This window comes from Eulemur rufifrons, chromosome 28 (genome assembly GCF_041146395.1).
Source record: "Eulemur rufifrons isolate Redbay chromosome 28, OSU_ERuf_1, whole genome shotgun sequence".
Lineage (NCBI taxonomy): Eukaryota > Metazoa > Chordata > Mammalia > Primates > Lemuridae > Eulemur > Eulemur rufifrons.
Window position 1 is genome coordinate 71043884 of NC_091010.1, and position 23458 is coordinate 71067341.

Here is a 23458-nt window from a genome sequence, read left to right on the forward strand (position 1 = left end):
CAGCACGGCAGAGCCCCCCGATTCCAGTGTTCGTGTGTCAGAGGAAGCTAGCCTTTAGCTGCCAAATTTGATAAAAGTATTCTCCCACTTTGTTAACTTTTTAAAATTTTTTTTACATTTATCATTTACCATTTTTATCATTATTTATAATAAAAATTTATCATTAAGAAGTTTTAGATATTTATATATTTTTTTTCTTTAGAGACAGAGTCTCACGCCATTGCCCAGGCTGCAGCGCAGTGACGCCATCGCAGCTCACTCAGCCTCCAACTCCTGCGCTCTGGTGACCCTCCTGCCTCAGCCTCCCAGGTAGCTGGGACTACAGGCACGCACCACCATGCCCAGCTAAATTTTTTAAAAAAATTTTTGTAGAGATGGGGTCTCACTACATTGCCCAGGCTGGTCTCAGACTCCTGGGCACAAGTCTCAGCCTTCCCAAAGTGCTGGGATTATAGGCGTGAGTCACTGTGCCCGGCCAAATTTCCACACATTTGGAAGTGTGCCTCTTTCCACAAAATATCTGCTATGTTCAATTCTGCTATCTGATATTTTTTCCTAGAATTTGAATTTTTAAAATTACTTAAAAATTCTTATTTTGGAGAATGGAGTAAAATGTCGTGTGACTTCCAGGTTCTCCCCAGAGGCGTGATGCTCCACGGCAGCCTCTTCCTGTGCGTCCAGACATCCGGGGTCTGGGCCGCTGCCGGGCACACACCCCTGTCCTCGCAGACTAGCAAACGCTTACGCTGCTGGGGCCGGCACTCAACGCGGGATGTCACTGCACACGGCCGTGTTGTGTTCACCATTGCACATCAACTGTGTTTTACACAGACTGAAATGCTCGAGGCGCGATGCTCTACTCCACAGCCTTAAAGATTTCCCAAATACACGCTAGAACTCTTGCATTGACAGGGATGATTATTTTTTAGCAGACAATCATATTTTCCCGTAAACATGAATGACTATTCTAAAATGCAGTCCTCTAAGGCCCGTATGTTTCTGTCCGTTTGTTCTTGGGGTTATTCTGTGCAGGAGAATGTCTCCACCCTCCGCGTGGAGCTGGGAACGGGACTTGTGTGTCCGCACAGCGAGACGGGACCCCAGCAGCCACGGCGCAGCTCCAGTCCTGCTCTGGGCTCGGCTGCGCGGCCCTGGGCGGGGCGGAGGAGCTGGCGCCGGCTTGTGTGCAGAATGGGGTCCCAGGGTCACTCGCGCAGAGCACTCAGGGACCCCCCACAATAAAAGCTGTATCGACGTTGCCGTGGCAACTGGCGTGGTTAAGGCGGCTTTCTCAAGGAGCAGAATTTAAAAGCACGGAGTGTCCGAGCCGCTCTCAAGTCCCGCCCTCTCCCACGGACTTGTCTGCGTCGCGTCCACCCACCTGGGAGGAAGTAGCCTTCGGTGGTCCCGCCGCCCTGGAAGTCCGCGCTGGGCCACTGGTGCAGGAGCAGGGTCTTCCCTTGTTCCTAAGGTGCAACGCAAAGCAACGCACATATTTCAACGTTGCGTTTTGTCTCTCCACCGTTTGCTTTTCATTTGGCTCCGTATCTAATTACAGAAATTGCAGCTAAATTTCTGAAAAACTAAGTCATAACAAAATCACGTTTTAACTATAAGAAAAGGCTTTGCAGTGTGAGGTTAATTACACTACGACACATGCACACACACTTGCACACATGCACACATACACACACACATGCACACACACATGCACACACGTGCACACACGCACACATGCGCGCACACGTGCACGCACACACATACTTGCACACATGCACACATACACACACATGCACACATACACACACACATGCACACATAAACATGCACACATGCACACACATGCACACATGCACACACACATGCACACATACACAGGAACATACACACGCACACACACATGCACACGCACGCACATGTGCGCACACACGCACAGGGAGGCTGCTCCCCTAACGGGACGTGTAGATGTGAAACACCGAGTCGGGGTCTGGCTCTAAGCCAGCGGGATGAGAGCCGCGCTGGTGGGACCGTGTGGGCCGCGGCCAGAGCTCTGCTCCGAGGCGAGCCCACAGCTGCACGGGCCACGGTCAAAAAGAAGACAGATCTCAAATCGATGATCTAACTTTGCATCTTAAGGAACTAGGAAAAGAACAATCTAACCCAAAAGCGGAAGGAGAGAGGGCAGAAGGGGGCGGGGACAGGACCGCCCGCCTCAGGGACAGGAGAGGGCTTACGAGAGGATCTTATGAACAACTGCGCACCAACAGATTGGATAATCTAGAAGAAACAAATTCCCTGAAACACACAAACGAGCTAAACTGACTCAAGAAGCAACAGAAAAGCTCAACCGACCTTCAACACGTGGAGAGGTCGGACCAGGAATCAGAATCCTCCCGGTAAGGAAGGTCCCAGGCCAGACGGCTTGACCAGCGGACCCCACCGGACGTTTACGGAAGAGCTGGCAGCAAAACCTGGAGACGAACACCCCCAACCCATTCTGCGTGGCCGGCATCACTCTGACGCCCAATCCAGACGAAGGCGTCACAAGAACAGAGGGTGACAGACCGATCTCCTTATGAACACAGATGAAGAACCCCCCCGCCCCCCAAACACGAGCAAGTCAAATCCAACGGTGCCTCGAACAGACCAGTGACAGTGACCGAGGGGTCTTCCCAGCAAGGCAGGTGGCTCAGGGCCGGGACAGCCACCCGAGTGGCACGGCAGTTAGCAGGACCCTGGAGACACGCCGCACGACCATCTCAACTGATGGGAAGGCACTGGACCAAATCCAACACCCTTTCACAGCACAAACCCACAGAGAACCAGAAACAGGCGGAAAGTTCCTCAGCAAGGTAAAGGCCTTCGCGGGAAACCCGCAGCTAACGCCGTGCGTGGTGTGAAAGACGGTCGCGCCCCCATGTCAGGGCAGAGGCCGACCCCGGGCAGCGCCGTGCCGGAGGCTCCAGCCAGAGCTGCCGACCAGAAACAGAGTTAATGGTGCCGGAGTGAGGACGGCAGGGAGGACTGTCCCTGTTCCCAGAAGCCAGGACCCTGCACGCAGAAAGTCCTCATGAATCTACAGGAAAGCTACTAGAGGCAGGAAATGAATTCAGGACACAGCCACGGGCACAAGACCAACATACGACAATGAGGGGTGCGTGTGTGTGTGTGTGTGTGTGTGTGTGTGTGTGTGGGAAGAATCCTCATTGTTAAGATGTCAGTTCTACCCAAAGTGGTCTGAAGATCGAACGCAATCCCTGGCAAAATTTCGACAGCCTTTTTTAAAGAATCAATGCTTAAATTTATAAGGAATTGAAAGTGGCTCCTGATAACCAAAACAATCTTGAGAAAGAACGAAGCTGGAGTGCTCCCACCGCCCGACTTAGAAACGTGTCGCGGAGCTGCGGTGGTCGGACCAGCACGGCGGCGGCACAAGGACGGCCACACGGACTCACGGGAGGGAACAGAGCCAGGAGATGAACCCGGGCGCGTGGCCAAATCGCCTTCAGCGAGGGCGACATGACCACTCGGCGGGGAAGGGACAGCCTTTCGCTGGGAAACCTAAGTCCACACACGACAGAATGAAATTGGACTTACCTTATGCTACATGTAAAAAGTAACTCAGTGTGATAAAGCACCTCACCCTAAGAGCCAAAGTTATAAAATTCTAAGACGACGACATGGGAGAAGATCTTCACGGTCTTGGACTTGGCAATGACACCAAAAGCACAAGCAACAAAAGAAAGGCCAGGTAGGTCGGACTTCGCAAAAACGAAGAACTCTGCGTGTCCAAGGACACCATCAACCAAGGGCAGCGTCGCCCGGAGGGTGGGAGGAAACGACAAGGACAGAATGTCCGGAACACGGAAAACTCCTACAGCAACAGCAGCAACAAACAGCCCCATTTGAAAACGGGCAAAGAGGCCTGAGTGGGCCTCTCTCCGCAGAAGGTGCGCAGACGGCCCGCGAGCACTCGGAATTGTTAGAGAACCGAAACCAGAACCTCACGCCTACCACAATGACCTCCTTTGGCCACAAGCAACACACCTGGCCCTGGTCTTCCTGGGCAGGCAGGGCACGTGCCGGGTGGCTGTGGGAGGCCCAGCCCTGGGCCTGGGCACTGCGTCTCGCCCCTGGGATGCCACACGTGGGTAGCTGGGCGGCAGGGGGGTGGGCAGCCTGGCTGGGCCGTGCTCACGGTCCCGGCTCGGAAGGCAGCCCCAGGGCAGAGCTGGGTCCCGAATCCCCAGGGCAGCCGGCCCTGGAAGGCCCTTTGCCACAACCACACTCGGGGCGCCGGGGGGCTCCCCAGAGGGGGCCAGCGGGCGCCGGGGCTGGGCCGGGCTGCACAGTGGGGAGGCCCCACACGGCCCAGCTCGGCCCTTCTGGAGTTAGGCCAAGGAGCTGGCAGGGCGGGGAGCACATCTGCGGACCCTGCGTGGGACCTGCTGCATCCCGCCAGCTGTCCCCTCCACCATCGGCGCGCACTCCCCATCCTCCTCCTCGTCCTCCCCCCACTGGAGCTTTCAGGCCGTGCGGTGCTGGTTCTCTGAGAAGACGACCCTGGTTCTGAGGGCGCCGGGTGGCTGACGCCTGACGCCCAGTCACAGCGAGGCCAGCAGGACGGAGCCCAGAGCTGGCCGGTCTCCCCAGGACACGCCGGGCCTGGTCCTGCGCCCTGAGGTCCCCGGTGCTGCGCTGGTCTGACCCGAGCCCACCCCCAGCCCAGGCAGTGTCCGCAGCACAGCAGGGCGCCCGGGCCTGAGGCTCGCGGGTGGTTGGGGGGGTTTCCCTGAGACACCCCAGGTCCTGCTCTCCTCTGGGGTCCTTTCCCGGTCTCGGTCCCTCGTCTCCGTCCACAGCACTTCTCAGGCTCTTCTGGGCGGGGACCACACAGCCCAGGGCCCTCGCGGCAGGGGCCATGCCTGCCGACCGGGAGCCCAGTAGCTCAACACATCCGAGGTCTGCCGGTCGGTCTGCGCTCGGCGGTCGCCCCCGGCCCCCGCCCTCTCTGGCCCCAGCGGCCTCTGCTCCGGGTCCTGGCAGCGCCGCTCTGCCCCGCAGGCAGGCAGGGCCTGGCCCCCCCACCCCCTCCCACACCCCTGCGGTTTAGAATCCCCCCAGGGGAGGTGCCTGGGGGCTCAGAGCAGAGCCCTGAGCTCAGCAAGGGGCCGCACCCAGGCATTGGGGGTGCTGCGCCCCGGCATTGTGGGTCTGTCTGTCCCCGGCATGTCCGGTCCTCTCGGGAAGACCTCCGGGCCTGCCCCGCGGCCCACCTGCTTCTGGGCATCCGTCCTGTTGATGATGCCGATGATCCGCTGGACGCCGGCCTTGGCCTTCTTCCTGTTGGCCGCGGAGGACAGCAGGGGCAGCCAGGTGTTCCAGTAGTGCCGCGCGGCCAGCATCACCAGGGCGCTGCTGCCCGCGACACCCCCGAACCTGAAAGAGGCTGATGGTGACGCAGCGCCCGGAGCCACCGGGCTGAGGGGGCCCGGTGGGGCTGGGCTGCCTCGGTGCCCTGCCCCCTCTCAGGACGGGCATGGGTGGGGCGTCCCGGCTCGGGCCGAGCTCCAGCCGGAGGGTCCCCAGGCCGGTGACCCGGCAAGGGCTGCCCCTGCACCCTGGAGCCCCCCACCTGCCTGGGGCTCCCTGCCATCCTCTCCCCCAGGGCTGAGCACACAAACAGCCCGACCCCCTCTTGGCCGGGCACCTCGTGGGCCGGAGACCCTCCTTGGGCCCACGGGACCACCCACAGCTCTGAGCACCAGGTCCCCCGGCCTCCCGCGTCACCGCACCTGGCGCTGTCCAGGAAGGCCTTGGCGGCCGACAGCCGCAGCTGCTTTCGGCCCTTCAGGTTCTCCATGATGCTCCTGCCCTGGGTGCAGGCGGCCGTGCTCAGCATCTCCGCCACCAGCCGGGCCTCCACCCTGCAGGACGAGCCGCGGGGGAGGCTGCTGCTGCCCGGTGGCACTGGGCCCCCCCCACTGTCACTTTCCCTGTGGCCCCACATGGGGGGGTCCACAGACGGAGGCACAGCTCCCATCCCTGAAGCCCTCGGGGACAGGACTCGACTTGCCCCCCAAATCCAGGCCGGCCGTGGGGACTCGTCCAGGACCGGAGGTGACACTCCGGCCTCCTGAGGCTTGTGTGCCCTGCCTGTGGCCCGCATGTGCCTGCGTGTGGCCTGCGTGTGGCCCGCATGTGCCTGCATGTGCCTGCGTGTGGCCTGCGTGTGGCCCATGTGTACCTGCGTGTGGACATTCACTCTGCAGACACGGACACTCCCCGGCTGTGGGCCCAGTTCACCCCCCGAGTTGACTGAGACAGTCTGAGCTGTTGTCTTAACAACCCAGATTTAGGGGCTCCTTGCGCGGCAGCAGGCCAGCAGGCCGAGCCCCTCTCTGGGCCCCTCCTGCCACTTGGAAGGTGGTCTCGGAAGTCTCCAGAGTGCCCAGCTCAGGGGCACGTGGCTGTGAGGCCCAAGCAGCACCTGCTGGTCCCTTGTTGCGCACACACACCCACCCGGGAGCCGAGGCTTGGGCACGATTCCCATCCACGTGGGGGGCTAGAATTTATTCTGAGATAAATGTACCGGGTAGACTCCCCGCGAGGGCCTGGGACCCCAGAGCCGGGGCCTGACCGCAGGGGCGGCGTGGAGGGGTCGGAGGGGTCAGAGGAGAAGGGGCTGCCCCTCGGCCTGCGGGCACCGGCCGGGCCTCTGAGGCCGACACACCCTGCAGCGGGGGGAGGGGCGTCTCGGGCAGGGCGCTCCGTAAGGGTCGCTTGGGTGACCCCTGTGGACAGTGTGACTCGGACCGCCTGCGTCCTGGCTGACCCCCGTCCCACCTGCCACGAGGACAGCACCGCTGGGACCCACGGCCACGACCACGACCATGGTGGTGCCACCCTCTGCCTCTTGTGTCCTGAAGCTCTGCTGTTGGGCGAACACACACTCGGCACATTTGCGTTTTCGTGACGATTCAGTCCTTTTACGGCCGGGAGGTGTCTCTGCGCCTCTGATCACGCACCGGCCACGTCCACGAGGCCCCGGGCTCTCCCATGACTGGCGCTGGCTCTCGACCTCTCTTTGTTCCTGGGGGCGGCTCTCGTGAGGGGGCTGCAGCCGGGCCCCGCTCTCTGTGTCCCACGCTGGCTCCTTGACACTGAGCGGAGCTGGGGCTGGACCCACCGCTCGCCCTCTGCCCTCTGCCCTCTGCCCTGTGTGCACTCGGCTCCTGCCCTCTTTGGGAGTAACTATTTCTGAGTATTCCGGCTTGTCCTCTGTCGGGTTTCTAGCCGTGCCTTTGCTTTGCTCCGAGTTCCGGCACTTGCCGGAGGGAAGCGATCACACGGCCTTAACCAACCTCGCTCTGCCGAGAATTAATCTGCTGCACGCTCGAGAGCCCGGAACACTCTCCTCTCCTCTCCCTCCCGTCCTTGTGTGTCCCGTGTCACCTCGCAGTTATCACAACCCCACGGCACGATGCTGTCTCTGTCTCACGCGGGCAAGCGTCCTTCAAAGAACTTAAGGACCGAGGGAACAGAAGCCGCGCGTCGCCCCCGCGCACCACGCCGGCTTCGTGGTCCCTGCCCGGACCAGCTCCGTGGGGCGTCGTCTTCCTTCAGCCCCAGGAATTCCTGCCGGCACGTCCCCTTCTGCGGCTCTGCTGGGAACGGTCCTTTTCCTCTCGTTCTCCTTCCCTGCCCGACGTCGCCGTCGTCTTCGGAGGCTAGGGCCGGTGGGCGCAGAGCTCCGGGTGGAGAGGTGCCTTCTCTTCCGACCCCTAAGCGACGCTGCCTGCACGCGGCGTGCCCGTCCCCACGCACGACGCAGCTCCCTCGCGAGTCCTCTGCCGCGTCCGGCTCGGAAGCCCCCGCGGGCGGCTCAGCTCGGCGCAGCTTATGCTTGACGACAGTCAGAATCCTCGGCTCAAAGTTACTGCTGGGACGTTCCGCTTCCTTCAGCCCCTGGCGGTGGCTGCCCAGAAGGGCGTCGCCTGCTTCCTGCTCCTTGGACCCGGCTTCCTTGGCAACGCCCTGGGCCCTGCCCCTTCGCAGCAGGGCGGGAAGCCGGGGACAGCCAGGTCTGGAGCGGGCGTGTCCTTCCTCCCTGCGCCCACTCAGATTTACTCAGGGTGCACCTTGTCACTCAAAGTGACTTCAGACAAAGCGGCCGTCTGTCAGGGACAGCCCACACCGACCACGTTCCCACGCTGAAGCCGCAGCTCCGGTGACGCTGCCGGGGGTGGGACCTCGGGGGGCGGGACCTCGGGGGGGGCGGGGCCTCGAGGGGGGGCGGGACCTCGGGGCGGGACCTCGGGGGGGCGGGACCTCGGGGGGCGGGACCTCGGGGGGCGGGACCACAGGGGGCGCGACGGGGGGGGGGGGGGAGGGGGGCACAACCTGGGGGGTGGGCGCGGGACCTCGGGGGAGCGGCGGGACCTGGGGGGGGGCGGGACCTCGGGGGGCGGGACCTCGGGGGGGCGGGACCTCGGGGGGCGGGACCTCGGGGGGCGGGACCTCGGGGGGCGGGACCTCGGGGGCGCGGGACCTCGGGGGGGGGGGGGGGGCCGGGGAGGCGGGGCCCCGGAGTGGCAGGTCCTTCGGGCGGAGCCTGGCAAAGGGGGGCAGCCGCGTCCACAGGCCCGAGCCCCTCCCTGTCCCTCCGCCAAGAGAGGACACGCGACAGGCGCCATCACCAGCCAGGAAGCAGGTCCTCCCCAGACCCCTGAACTCCTGCACCTTCATCCCGGACTTCCAGCCTCCGGGAGCCAAAAGTCCCTGCTGTGTGAGGGCCCAGCCTGCGGCACTTTGTCACAGCAGCCTGAATGGACTGAGACACCCCTTCTGTGCCCGTCACATGCACGGCCCATGGGCCACACACTCCTCCCCACCAAGGCAAGTGTGACCTCAGAATCCTTAACCCAGCTCTCCACAGGGCCACTGCTGACCATGTGGTCCGTGAGGACACGCCCTGGGGCTGGAGGCTGTCACGTGCCTGGGTGAGGCCTGAGCGAGACCTGCAGACAGGACCCTGTGACCTGGTGGGGTGGACAGCACTCGTCTGAGAACCACTCCTCGGCGTGCATCTCGCGGACCCTCCCTCTTGGACCTGTGATCTGGGACCCTCCCTCACGTGGAACTGCGACCTCGGACCCTCCCGCACGTGGACCTGTGACCTGGGACCCTGCTCCAGGTCCCTGCCCACTGTCGGGGATTGGGTCACTTACGGGCCAAAGGTCCGCAGGTACTTGATGCCCAGCTGGACGGCCTTGTGCGAGCAGGCCATGGCGATCTCGTGGTCACGCGCCGTGTGGGCGAAGTGTGTCAGCCGCGTCAGGGTCTGCAGCTCCACCAGGGGTTCCGGCCAGTTGCACTCGGAGGCCATTTTCACCAGCTTCCGGGCGGCGGGAGAAGGGGCACAGTGTCAGCGACGCGGCTTCCCAACTGCCCGGCCGCACGGGACTGCGCTGTGGGCACGCGTGCTTGTCTGTCCTGTTCTGGCCAAGCCCTAAGCATGGTTTGACACCCGCCTGGCATGTTATTCCAAACAGAGGAATGACTTTCGCGGGATCTCCCGCACCGTAAAACGCTGCCAGAGCTGAGCTACCGCATCAGGAGCCGTGATGCCTCGAGGGCCACGTGCGTCCCTGTACCCGCCCGGTGAGGGCTGGAGCATGTGCAGCCCCTGTGGCGCCGTGACCTGCGCCAGGCTGCTCGGGTGGGCAGGGCACGGAAGGTCTGCGCAGAGAAAGCTCTTTTCCTCACGTGGGAGGAGAGGACATGCCACACGCAAGACTGAGTTAGTGCCGGGAGGGGACAGCGTGGGCCGGGCGAGTTCCGCCCCCCAGGCAGGACCCCCGAGCCTCCACCTCCTCGGCTCCCCTGGGCAGGGTCTGCCTCCCACGGCTCCCGCTCGCCCAGGACAGCAGGGGACACCCACCTGGGCCAGCGGGGGGACAGTGAAGTCCATGAGGCCCAGCCCGTTGCACGAGTACATCTCCAAGGCCACCAGGACCCTGGTCACACAGCCGATGTCCTCGCTGGTGCCCTGCGGGAGGGAAGGCCGAGCACGTGTCAGCCTGTGGGTGCCGGGGACGGAGCTGTGGGGGAAGCCGGAACAGTCTGGAATCTAACACCGTGAAACATCTGCCCTACGGCAACAATCGGACCACAAACGCGGAGTGTTCACTTTAGGCTCCTGCGTACGTCCCTGCCTACACGCCACCATCTCAGGCCAGCAAAGAATGGGAGGCCGGCAGGCCCTGGGGTGGGGGCTGCCCGGGGCAGGCAAGGTGACCCTCTCCCCCTCCTCACCTGTGTGGGCCCCTCCCCCGCCAGGCCCCTGCGACCTCCCACCCGCCCCGCCCTGGCTTAGGTGCCAACTGTCCAGCACGTGCCCTGTGGGACTCTGCGGTGGGCTCTGTGCCCCCACGGCTTTCTCTGCAGGGGCCGAGGTGCTCGTGGGGCCAGCCCTGAGCCCTCTGCTCCCCGGGGCCACCTCCCCGGCCTCCTGCTCCCACAGCCCTTTGTGTTCACAGCTGGGAGCCTGGCCCCACCAAGGAGGTGACACTCTGGCCTGGGTGAGCCTCCAGGTGAGGCCTGGAGGAGGGGCCCCGAGGACGGCCAGCATCCGCAGCAGCGCTGGGACCCTGCGGATGCGCAGGCAGAGGAGCCGCCCGTGTCTCAAGGGTGGCCGGGGGCAGCAGGTTCAGTGGGAAAAGCAAGTCCCCAGACACCCCCGATGCTGCCGGGAAGAGCTGAGGTGAAGGGGCCCCCGGGGACGCCCCCTGCAAGGCCCTGCCCTGTCCCAGACGTGTCCACAGTGCACAGGCGAAGCACCAAGTACCAGGGTGTGGTGTGGCCCGCCTGCACCCAGGCCCCCACCTGCCCGCCTGCACCCACCCCCGGCCCACCTGCTCCTCTGTGCCCACCTGCCCACCTGGGCCCAGCCCCCCAGCTGCCCACCTGCTCCTCCGTGCCCAGCCGTGGCCCGATCTGCTGCTGCAGCAGCTGCTTGGCCTTCACCCAGGTGGCGATGAGCCGCTGCCGGGCAAGCGTGGGGACCACCTCCTCAGGGACACTCCCATTGGTCAGGTTCAGGGCAAACTCACAGACCTAGGACAGACGTGTCCTTGTTATGAAACCTGAATTTTACGTGGGGGAACTTGAGCCAAGATCCAAATCACTCAACACTAAAGGACGAACGGACCTGGCCCTTGGTCCAGCCATGAAGGAGCTTCAAACGCACACCAGTCCTCACGCCTACCGGGGGCACTGAGGCAAGCCTGGTGTCGGAGAAGCCCCTGCCCGGGCCGAGGACACAGCACACGCCCAAGCAGGCAGCCCTCGTCACGGCCATAGTGGGCTCCCACCAGCCCCAGGGTGTGCCCTGCCCGCCCCGAAGCCTACCAGCCCCCAGGGCGCAGGTCAGAAACCACCCAAAGCCCCGGTGATGGGCAGCCAGTGGGGGGCTGACCTGCTGAACCAGCCTCTCCCGCACTGGGGCTGGGATCTACGCAGGGTGGGGGTGTGTGAGCTGGGGGCTCGTGAGCTGGGGCCGCACCCGGCTCCCTGCCCTGCTTACTGGGTGCCCAGCTCCCCCCTCTCCAAGGGGGCACAGCCACGGTAGCCCGGCGAGGCCCTGCTCAGAGCCTGGTCCGGTGCGGTGAGCGCTGGCCACCAAGTGACCCTTCGCAACCCGGGACATTCCTCTCTGGCTGCTCTTTCACACTGAAGCGTAACGTGAACACCTGCTCCTTGCAACACGCCTGGCCGCGCTGCCTCTGTGGGCTGACCGGCCGTCACCCTCTCCAGCTGCAGGCTCACGGCGGGGGCCCGTCCCGCCACAGCGCAGCTGCCTGTTCTGGCTCCGCCTGCTCCACGGAGCTGTCGCTGGCTGTGAGGACGTCCTGCCACGGCTCTTCCTCCCGGATGTCACGCTGTGCTGAGCCGTCCTGCCGCCGTGACCATGCGGTTCCACGTTCTCACGGATCCTGGTCCAGGGTCTTCTCTTTCTTGTGCGGATCCAGCCCTCGGGTCCACACCCTGGGGCCCACACCGGACCCGGGGCCGCCCCGACGCCCAACCTTCCTCCCTCACTTGCTCCTTTTCTGGCCGAGGGTCCTGTTCCCTGCAGGTCCCTGGAGCCGGCCCCCTGCGCCTTCCGAGAACCAAGCCCTAAATCCGATGTGGCCCCCCGGTCCCTCCTGACGAGCCACGCGCCGCACTCGGCCCACGGCAGGAGTGCGCCTGGGTCAGCCGTCCTCACCAGGGCTGCGGCGCGAGGCCCTTCCCCAGCCCGGCTCCGGCCCGCCGTCGGCCTGGAGCACGGTAAGTGCCCGGCACATGCTAAAACGTGGTCAGAGACTGGCTTTGCTTCCAAGTTTTATCAGATTCTTTAGCGTTGGAAATGGGTGACGGATCATCAAACATCTCACAACATCCATCGAGAACATTATCTCTTCTCCTTTACTGCGGACAAATTCACGTCGCTCGTTGGGATAAACTCCACGGGACGGCGGCCCTCCGAGGTCCTCCCGCCCTCTCTGCACGCTCGGCACGTGGGGCTGCAGTTTCACCGGGACCTCGGCGCTCACGGGGGCACTTGTGCTTCTCAGTTTGCTGTGCTCGGCCACCACCGGCCACGGCGGCCCTGGGCCCTGAGGGTGCCCCCGCACTCCTGCCCTGCTGCGTCCACCGGTGACGGTGACGGGTTGACCAGGGGTGGAACCTGCGGCCTGAAGCCCACATGTGTCAAGTGCAACCTTTTGGCTGAATCCAAATTTTAAAGAACAAATCCTTTCATTTTTATTAATACATTTTTGTTCATCCTTTATATTTTTATTTTATATTTAAAAAGAACATATTTAAAATACCAAAGAATAAAATAAGTTGCAATGAAATAATCCTCCCAGATTGACCGGCACAATAAGAACATTAGGAGCCACCAGGGCTAAACTGACGGCTGCTACGCTCACGATTTAGTTCTAACTTCCCCGCCTGACTGGGGCCGCTACGGCAAGAGGCTGGTTCGCGAGTTTATGGGGTCGAGTACGCCAGTGTGTTCTCAGCTTTCGACAGTGCTGCCCTGCGTTTCTGTTTGAAGTGGAATTTGTGAATAGTTGCACAGCTCAGCAGTATTTTTAAATTTTGTCTGCTGAACAGCCCATCATGTCAAAGACGACCAAGAGAATGCTGAAGGAAGAAAACAGATTTCTTAAGGAGGATTGGGAATTGCAATATTATCTTTTTTCTGCTAAAGATAAGATGATTTGCCTGCTTTGTGATGCTGCAATATCAACATTAAAGAAATTCAATGCTCATCAGCCTTATGACACTCATAAGGACCACAAATATTTTAAATTAGGGGGAGAGGCTCGAAAGGTGGTATAGCAGAAATTAACAAATGAAAAGCAAAAGCAAAGACAATTCTTTGAAGCAGCAATGAGACCTGGAAATAATGCCACTGAAGCAACTTATAAAGTAGTTTATATACTCTGGGGAAAAGGGAAGCCATCCAGTGATGTAGAAACTGTGAAAGAATGCATTGTTGAAGTTGTAGGATGCTCAGACCCCGATAACATTTCAAAGCACAAACAACTGCCTCTTTCAAGGAGAACCATAACTGATCAGCAGCATGAATTAGCCTTCAAGTTCACAGAACAACCTAATGCAACACTTATAAAAGGAAAAGATACTGTTCAATCGCTTTGGATGAATCAGCTGATACTACTGACTCGGCGCAGGTTTTATACTTCATTGGGTCATAACAGAAGATCTTCTTTGCTACAAAGACTTACTCACTGTGGGCACTCTTGCAAACAGAACACAGGAAATAAATATCCTCAACAACTTTCAAGATAAATGCCATGAAGTTGGACTGAACTGGTAAATTTAGTGAGTGTATGTACAGACAGTGCACCTTCCACAACAGGAAAACATGAAGGGTTTCTTGCACAGAAAAAAGTATTAAAAGATCCAGACGTTCTCCTTTCTTTTCACTGTATCTTGCATCAGCAAAATCTCTGGGCTAAAATTACTATTTTAAGTGATACTTTGCAACAAGTTGTAAGTATTGTTAACTATATTCATGCAAATGCAACATGGCATCATTAGTTTCATAACATGCGAAAGCTGAAAGATGAGGTATCAGTATGGATTTGTCATGTCATTCTAAAGTGCATTGGCTATTGCAGGGACAGGTGTTGGCCAAAATTTTATCTCTGTGAGTTAAAATTTATGAAGAATGGAATCAGCAATGTGAATTATTGAAAGAAAATTTCTATGGGAATGCAGCACTTCTGTGTAATATCACATAATACCTGTGATATTATGTCAAATCAAAATAACTTGAATATTTCTTTGCAAGGTTAAACTATATATGACATGTGGCAAAAAAAAAATCCTAGCATTTTGAAAAAAGGTATCTTTTTTCAAAACACTTCTTTTTCAAAAGGAAATTTCAGACATTTTCCCCAGTTAGCAAAGGTCACTGGTGAGCAGAATGACATACGCGAATCATCTGAAGAATGTGCAGCTGCTATAGGCCTATCAATTGGAGAACACAATGACAGGTTCACTGCCTTTGAGCATCATGACATCACACTCAAATTAGCATTTCAGCCTCGCCTAGTTGACATCACCAAGGCACCTGACGAACTAGAGATGGAACTGATTGAGCTCTCAGTAGATGACATTTTAAAGTTATTGTCTGATGCTAAGAAAGATCCTGTTGAAATATGGAAAAATGCAGTTCAATATCCAAGCCTTCCACACCATGCTCGAAAAATGCTTTCTTGCTTTTCAACCACTTACTGCTGCAAATCGACCTTCTCCTACCTCACCCAAATCAAGACAACCCTAAGGTCACAAATGACTGACACCCATCTAGAGGATCAACTGAACCTGGGGACCTCTGTGCTGCAACCAAATATTCCAATGTTTTCCAACAAAAAGTAGACACAACAAAGTCATTAAAAGGTTAGTTATTAGGTTGGTGCAAAAGTAATTGCAGTTTTAGCACTGTTGAAAGTTACTGTTTGATATTGGAATATGTTCTTAAATAAATGTGGTTATGTTATACATAATTTTAATGCACATTTCTCGCTTTATGTTTTTTTGCTAATGACTTATTACTTGCTGCTTATTTGATATTTATTTTATTTTTTTTTTTATTTTTTTTTTTTTTGTTGAGACAGAGTCTCACTTTGTTGCCCAGGCTAGAGTGAGTGCCGTGGCGTCAGCTTTAGCTCACAGCAACCTCAAACTCCTGGGCTTAAGCGATCCTACTGCCTCAGCCTCCCGAGTAGCTGGGACTACAGGCATGCGCCACTATGCCCGGCTAATTTTTTCTATATAGAGTTTTAGGTGTCCATATAATGTCTTTCTATTTTTAGTAGAGACGGGGTCTCGCTCAGGCTGGTCTCGAACTCCTGACCTTGAGCAATCCACCCGCCTCGGCCTCCCAGAGTGCTAGGATTACAGGCGTGAGCCACCGCGCCCGGCCGATATTTATTTTAGACTATGGAAGTGATGTTAGACAAAAAGCAAACTCGAGCGACTTTCTTATTCAAGTTCAAAATGGGTTGTAAAGCAGCGGAGACAACTCGCAACATCAACAGCGCATTTGGCCCAGGAGCTGCTAACGCACGTGCAGTGCAGCGGGGGTTCAAGAAGTTTTGCAAAGGAGACGAGAGCCTTGAAGATGGGGAGCACAGTGCGGCCGTCAGACGTTGAGAACGACCAGCTACAGCCATCATCGAAGCTGATCCTCTCACAACTGCACGAGAAGTTGCCTAAGAACTCAGCGTGGACCATTCTATGGTTGTTCAGCATTTCAAGCAAATTGGAAAGGTGGAAAAGCTCATGAGCTGACCGAAAATCAAAACATCGTCATTTTGAAGCACCATCTTCCCTTCTTGTACACAACAACGAAACATTTCTCGATCAGATTGTGATATGTGAAGAAAAGTGGATTTTATGCGACAACTGGTGACGACCAGCTCAGTGGTTGGACCGAGAGGAAGCTCCAAAGCATTTCCCAAAGCCAAACCTGCACCAAAGGAAGGTCATGGTCGCTGGTTGGTGGTCCACTGCCGGTCTGATCCACTACAGCTTCCTGAATCCCGATGAAACCATCACATCCGAGAAGTCTGCTCAGCAGATTGATGAGATGCACCAAAAACTGCAACGCCTGCAGCCGCACTGGTCAGCAGAAAGGGCCGGTTCTTCTCCATGACGACGCCCAACCACAGGTGGCACAACCAGTGCTTCAAAAGTTGAACGAATTGGGCTGCGAAGTTTTGCCTCATCCACCACGTTCACCTGACCTCTCGCCCACCCGCGCCCGCCTGGCCCCTCGCCCGCCCCCGTTCGCCTGACCCCTCGCCCGCCCGCGCCCGCCTGGCCTCTCGCCCACCTCCCACCACTTCCCTCCAGCATCCCGACAACTCTGCGGGGAAAACGCTCCACAGCCAGCGGGAAGCAGAAAATGCTTTCCAAGAGTTTGTCAAATCCTGAAGCACGGATTTTTAGGCTACAGGAATAAACAAACTTATTTCTTGCTGGCAAAAATGTATTGATTGTAATCGTTCCTATTTTAATTAATAAACATGTGTTTGAGCCTTGTTATTAATATAATGATTCAAAATTCATGGACTGAAACTGCGATTACTTTTGCAGCAACCTAATAACTTTAAAATCAACAAATAGTTTTCATCCTTTAAAATTATTAAATATATAGCAGTTAGATTTTTACAAAATAATGTACATTTTAGGTATATCTAACTGAACTTTCTTGAATGTAACCTTATTTGATTAATTAATCAAATTAACGCAGCTTCCAGCACAAAACATCTCCCCCCCCAACCCCGGCTGCCCCCGCCCACCGGGCTCTACCTCCACCGCCGTCCTGATCTCAGAGGTGGCTCCCGAGTCCAGGGGGGTGTGGAAGATGTTTGGTCGCACGACCCTTCTCGACTTCTCGAACGCCGGGGTGGGGATCCAGCCGATCACCAGGCCGCGGGCCAGGGCGTCACAGAGCACAGCCAGCATCTCGGGGTCCCTGCAAAGAGCATTTCGGAGGTGAAGCCACAACCGGGGATGGCTCAGGCTCCCACAGGGGCCCAACATGGCGGCCTCAGGTCCAAGGTGACAGTCTGGGGTGACCGAGTGTGGCCACATGACTCATCTCTGGAATTCAGCAGGAAAGCAGCTACCTGCTCTGCCAGCTGCGGGTTCAGGCCCTTCTCAGAGCCCTGTGGGAAGAGCAGGTGGGCGTCCCTGCTGCCCAGGTGACGCCACCTCCTCCTAACAGGTGGGCTTCACGCTTCGGTGAGAGCCGCGGCCCAGCTGGACCCCTCAGAGTGTCCCCGAGGAACTGGTCACAGGTAGACAGGCTGCGGCGCCAGCTGACCTGCTGCCGGGACCCCCAAGGGGCCGTCCGGGATGGTCGGAGCTGTTACGTCCATTACCAGGTGGACGGGTCTAGACCAGAACCTTCCCGGTTCTCACAGGGAACACGCTAGCGCTGAAACATTTAGAATAGTCAAAAATGGTCACCGTATGCCAAGAAGTGGGGATTAGGGGTGGGACCTTTGTCTACGACAGAAACTCTCGGGACAGTGGAGCTACAGGCAGAGGCGCAGCTGCCAGGCTCCCGGGCGCTGAGGGCCGGGCCGAGCCCCAGGGCTCCCCGGACAGGCCGGGGCGTCTGCTGGGGCCTCACGCCCGGGCCGAGCGCCACCCAGCGGCTACCGGCACGGCCCATCTTCCTTTATTGTGCATAGTTTAAACTCACAATGTGCATCCCCTGCCGCACTCTGACTCACCCCTCAGTCCTACTTCAGTATCTGGTGAAAAAAATTAACATCCTATTGTTTAGACCAAAAACCAAAGCAACAAAGAGTACAGTCTTTTCATCTTAGTCAGATAAAATTTTGACCCAACTTGGTATCTTCGGATTTCTAATTTTAGCTGGGAAAACATCAGTCCCTCACATGGTCACATCCATCTGAATTAAAAAATACAGAATTTTCAACACCATCCCCATCTCGGCCCCAAAATCCCAGACCAGGACGAGACCTGTGTGCGGAGTCGCTTTCCTGAGTGACTCAGGCCGTCGGCAAACCTGTCTCCCGACTGTGTCTGCGGCAGAGGGAGGCGGCCGGGCCGCGGGCAGGAGTGACGGCTCCACCACGGGTCTCAGCCCCGCCAGTGCGAGGCTAGGCCGCGCACCATGGCCGGCCACAGGCCACCTGTGGTTAGAGGTGAGCGTCCGGCTCACGCACCGTGGGAGGGAGAGACCCGGGGGTGGTTTGCCAACCTCCCTGAGCCCTGCGGGTCTCTCTGTGGCTTCCGTCACCCCCGGAGTAGACACACTGACCGAAGCCCCTGCACCTAAAGCTCGGTCTCTCCGAGGGACAGGACTGAGCTCCCTGCCTCTCCCTGCCCACGGCGGCAGCGTGGCGGGGCCCACACCTACCCGCCGTGGCTGGTGTCCCTGACGGTGCTCAGAAGGTGGTACAAGCTGTCCACGAGCTCCTTCTGCCGCCCGGCCTGGATGAGGTGGCGGTTGTGGTTCAGGACGTAGACCACGGCGTTCTGCACCACCCAGGCCTCCTGGATCTCCTGCCCGATGTCTGCAGAACGCAGCCAGTTGTTGGTGGCGTACTGGGACAGGCTTTCAATCCAGGTTCTGCGAAACGCATCCCACAAAGCTCTGGGTTGGAAACACAGCCTTTCCCAAACCCGCCCTCACGACGGCACCTGCAGAGTCTCCCGCGGCGCCCACTCAGGAGTGCAGGCTCCCGCAGGGCGTGGGGCCCTCTGCGCAGTCCTGCCGGGGCTGCCTCGCCGCCACAGTCCCACCTCAAGCACCCTGGGCCTGGCCCTGCTCTGCCCAACCCTTCTGTCCCCCCGGCCCCGCCCCAGTCTGTCCCCAGCCCCCCCCCGGACACCGGCTGCTTCCGATGGCCTGAGCTCCCAGCCCTGCTCTCACCTGCACACCTGCCCGGGCTGCCTGTCCCCTCCGCGCCCACCCTCCCCCCAGGGCACGCAGACTGCCGTCCTCAGGAGCGTCTGTCCGCCCCCGGCCAGCCGGCACACTCTTTGTGAAGGGCCGGGGGTGTTCAGACTTCGTGAGCCCCAGCGGTCTCTGCTGTGAATTTTCTCCATTTTGTTTTACAAATTTTTAAACTTTCAAAGCTACTCTCAGCGAGGGGCTGAATGGGCACCACGTGGCCCTGGTTCTCGGGCCCTCCTGTCCTCTCACAGCCCAGCCAGCGGGGAGAGTGGGGAGCCCTGCTCCGGCCGGGGCCGGGCTGGAGAGACGTCCCCGCACACAGAGACCAGCCCTCTGCGTTTTCCACCCCGACACGCTCTCCCCGACAGCTGGGTTTGGCTGATAATGCGACTCACTGAACCAACACGGTTTATCAGAACACACTGGGAAAACCGTCTCACACGTTGACTCACACTGTTAACGTGCTCACGGCCTCACTAGGGTGCGTGGCTGGAAACAGAGAAGGTCCCGGTGACCTTGTCTCCGTGTGCTGGGTCACGCGTTCACGTGAAAACGGCCCTTCCGTGTCCGCGTGCGCAGGCAGCGCTCCACGGCCGCGGCGGGCCCCGCCTACCTGTACGTGATCCAGTCCTCGTTCGCCTCCGGGGGCTCCGGCACGTAGCCGGCTGGGTGCTGGCTCAGGTCCTCGGGGGGGATGGGCGGGTCATTCAGCTCCACGCCTTCCGACCGCAGCAGGTGCACCGTGGCCTGCGAGGGGAGCGCGCGGCAGGGCGGCTGGGGACACACAGCCCACGCTTTCTCTTTCCACTCGGGCTTGAAAGTGCCACCCACGAGGTGGAGAGACGCGGGTGAGGAACCCCAAGCAGCCGTCAGGGCGAAGGCCACCCACGGACCACAGGGGAGCGAACCCCCAGCCTCGGCACCCAGGAGCCCGCACACCGGGAGGGGAGGGCGCTGCCTGCCACACCTCCCGGGACGGACAGGAGCGTCCCAGAACCACCGCACACCCAGCGGCACGCGAAGCTCTGTTTCACCCGTGTGTCTGCAATGCCAGCGGCTGCGGAGCCCCTGGGGACAGGCCGTGGGGCTGAGGGTGGCAGCCCTGGGCAAGGACAGGCCACCGTCGCAGCCCAGTGGCCAGGACAGCCTTGCGTCTGCCTCGGCCAACTCCGGCTCCCCCCGGGGGCCCCTGGCCAGTGCTCAGGGGGCCTAGCTGGGCCCCTTGGGGGCGGCAGCCACACTCCGGGCCCCGAGCCAAGGGCCGCACCTACTACACCACCAACTGTCCTCAACCAGAGTGCTCCGAGGACCCCTGGGTCATGAAACTGTCCCGAGCGTCACCGCCGGCACTGGCGCAGCCATGGGGCTGAAAGCTCGGAGCTGGGGGGTGGGGGCCTGGGGCCGGTCCCGCGAGGCCACGTTCCCTTGCTGACTTTGGGCAGGGCTGGCCCGGCGTCCAGGTGCCGTGTGGGGGGACGGGCTCGCTGGGGCCCCCGCCCACCCACCCCTAGTGCTCCTGGAGTCTGCCCTGATGTAAATGCCCAGGTGGGATCGCTGCTGCGTCTATGGAAACCCGGTTCGCAGTTCAGAAATCATCCCTAACGTCAAGTCAACGTCAACACACACTGAGACACGCTTCGGTTTACACTTTTCTCCTAGAAAAGCTCCCAGGAATCTGGGAACTCTTCCCTCCCCAGCACGGCTTGGTGGGAGCACACAGGTGGGTCCCGCAACGAACATCCCAATGGCTCCCAGGCACACGAGGCCGACAACCCCCGACAACCCCGACAGGGACCCCGTGTCCGTGGCACAGGACGCACCTCGGCGCTGATGAAGCCGACCTCCGCGAACCTCCGCAGCAGGTCGCTGCCCACCTGCCGCGGCAGCGAGACCTCCGAGTGGCCCGAGGCCTCGTGCTCGGAGCCCTCCCAGCCCCGCCTCTTCCGTCCTGGGGGGGAGGCAGCGCGTGAGACGTGCGTTTCCAGCAAACTAACCACACGCAGCCACCCCGGCCACTCTGATGCCTGCGTCTCTCCCCAGCACCCGCGGGGCCCCCCCGGGGTGCAGAGGGTCCCTGGGAGGGGCCGACGTCCCCGAGATGCTCCTGGTTTGCCCCGGAAACCTGCTCCCTCCCAAGTCTGGCTGCTGCATTCCGGGGGGGGAGGAACCCCCCCAACTGCACGACCCAGGCCCTCCCTGTTCCATCGCCTGCCTCCCACTGCGCGTCCGTGTCTCCCACTGTCCCTGAGACTGGCGCTTCTCTGGGGCCGGGGTGCCGACCGCCTGCCCGGGCCCTCCGCCCTCCGCCCTCCGCCCTCTGCCCGCCAGCTCTGGCTGCCCTCCGCCCTCCGCCCTCCGCCCTCCGCCCGCCAGCTCTGGCTGCCCTCCGCCCTCCGCCCTCCGCCCTCCGCCCGCCAGCTCTGGCTGCCCCAGCCTGAGCCCCGAGGACCCTCTGAGTGAGGAAGATCTAACGTGCGGACCGTGCACGAGGCGTCCCCGGCACACGGCCAGACAGCACCGCCTGGGCACGAGGCGAGACTGTCGGTGACTCTGCTGTTACTGTCACCAGCGTTGGGCACGGTTACCCAGATCGACTGCCGATGGGTTTGGAGACGCCCCGTCCCACGGGGAGGCCCCAGGGGACGCAGGCACCGGAGCAGCCAGTCCCGGCACCGCCAGGAGCCGCCCGGACGGAGCTCCCCGAGGGCCACCCTGGCAGCGGGGACTGGGCCGGCCTGGGGCGCTCACGGGCCACGCACCTCTCCTCAGCCGCCACGGCTTCTTCACCTTGGCGCTGTCGTAGAGCAGGCAGAAGCGGCTGGCGGCCCGGCAGACGTCCCACACGCCCTGCTTCCGCGCCACTTTGGCCAGCTCCGCCCAGATCTGGATCCTGGTCCCCGACACCCGAACAGGGAAACGTGACACAGACAGTCGGTAAAACCAGATGCCACTGAGAAGGACCACGTGTGAGAAAAAGCCACGTGGTTCCCCAGGGTCAAGGTCGCAGGGTGACCTGAGACACTCGACGCCCACGGCAAGTGGCGGCCCTGGGCGCGTGCGGCTGGCCCGGTTGGGGCGCAACTCTCTGCTCCCGCCTGCCAAGCGTCAGGGGCACCGACAACGAGAAACACCCCGCCCTTCACTCCCCTGGCGGGGGGCAGGTCTCCCTGGGGTCAGGACCCCTCCGGTCTGTGCCAGACGCCAGCCTGGGCCGGTCACCATGTCCTGACACCGTGTGCCGAGCCCTCCTGGGGCGCAGAGGGGAGTCTCGCCATCGGGCAGGTCCCTGCGGGCTCCGCCCACCACCTGGAGCCGCACAAGCCCTGGCAGCGCCGTCAGCCCAGGCCACAGGCCCCCGTCAGCCCAGGCCACAGGCCCCCCTGTCAGCCCAGGCCACAGGCCCCTGTCAGCCCAGGCCACAGGCCCCCCTGTCAGCCCAGGCCACAGGCCCCCGTCAGCCCAGGCCACAGGCCCCCCTGCCGGGCTCTGCTTTATCTGCGTCTCGTCCTTTGTTCCCAGGAAAGTGCCTTTTCCTCGCTCACCTCTCTTTGTCGTTCTCGTTCCCCAGGCGCCGTAAGTGCCCGGCAGCCTTGTCCACGCTGGCCATGTGGTGCCGCGCCTTCGCGGCCAGGAAGCTGAACCGGCCCCGGTTCTTCCCGGTGGAAACTGAGAGCAGAAAACGAAACGCGATGTTGCGGCTGCGTGTGTCAAGGGTCGGGAGACGTGGCGGCTGGCGGCTGTGTCCGAGGGCACACGCCCGACCACGGCGCCCCGTGCTGGCCGCTGCCCGCCCACCGCGGGGGCAACGCGGGTTCCTGGACCCACGGCTCCCGGGAGCCCAGCCCCTCGCACAGCCAAGACGTGGCCTTGGAGACAGCCTGGCCCACCCTGCGTGGCCGCGCTGTCCTCCCGCCGTCCAAGCAGAAGCACCAGCCTCCGCCTCACTGCTGGCCCGGCCCCCGCACACCCGCCGTCCGCGCTGCAGCCCGGCGGTCCTATCTCACCCCTCCTTGTCCCGGCAAACAGACCCGGAACACCCAGAGCTCAACTTCACAGCGAGGCCACCCGCCCAGCGCAGCGGCTGGGGACGCAGCAGGCGCTGGGCCCGAGGGCAGCCTCGTCTGTCCCTGGGTGGGGCCCGCCACGCCAGGCTGGGGCCCTCGGAGCTGTGCCTCCCGGCTGGCGTCCACCTGCCAAGACCCACCTTCCGCAGCCAACACAGGGCATCCTCCCCAGAGCCCCCGGGGGCCCGGCAGGATGTCCTGCCGGACGCTGTCCTGGCCCCCAGGTGCACATGCGCTGGCCCCAGGCCACAGCAGCACACGCTCAGGGGGTAAAACGAGTCGTGGTGCTCGCAGACTCAGTCCTCGGGACAAAAATGGAACTGAGAGCGAGTGACCCGGGGATGAGGCAGCCACAGACAACAGGGCGGGG

The 23458-nt window shown here is 60.7% G+C and overlaps 1 protein-coding gene across 1 annotated transcript in view; it reads right to left on the reverse strand.

Annotated features, from left to right (window-relative positions):
• Nucleotides 1-23458, reverse strand: part of CFAP46 (cilia and flagella associated protein 46) — a 99479-nt gene that overhangs the window by 50587 nt on the left and 25434 nt on the right. The window contains exons 14-25 of the mRNA XM_069460240.1: nucleotides 22567-22690; nucleotides 21784-21914; nucleotides 20845-20972; nucleotides 19638-19771; nucleotides 18485-18697; nucleotides 16900-17065; nucleotides 10969-11118; nucleotides 9944-10051; nucleotides 9231-9397; nucleotides 5796-5927; nucleotides 5277-5439; nucleotides 1382-1466 (exon numbers count right to left, since the gene is read on the reverse strand). Coding sequence (XP_069316341.1) covers nucleotides 1382-1466; nucleotides 5277-5439; nucleotides 5796-5927; nucleotides 9231-9397; nucleotides 9944-10051; nucleotides 10969-11118; nucleotides 16900-17065; nucleotides 18485-18697; nucleotides 19638-19771; nucleotides 20845-20972; nucleotides 21784-21914; nucleotides 22567-22690 — 1701 coding nt within the window. The remainder of the gene's footprint in view (nucleotides 1-1381; nucleotides 1467-5276; nucleotides 5440-5795; nucleotides 5928-9230; nucleotides 9398-9943; nucleotides 10052-10968; nucleotides 11119-16899; nucleotides 17066-18484; nucleotides 18698-19637; nucleotides 19772-20844; nucleotides 20973-21783; nucleotides 21915-22566; nucleotides 22691-23458) is intronic.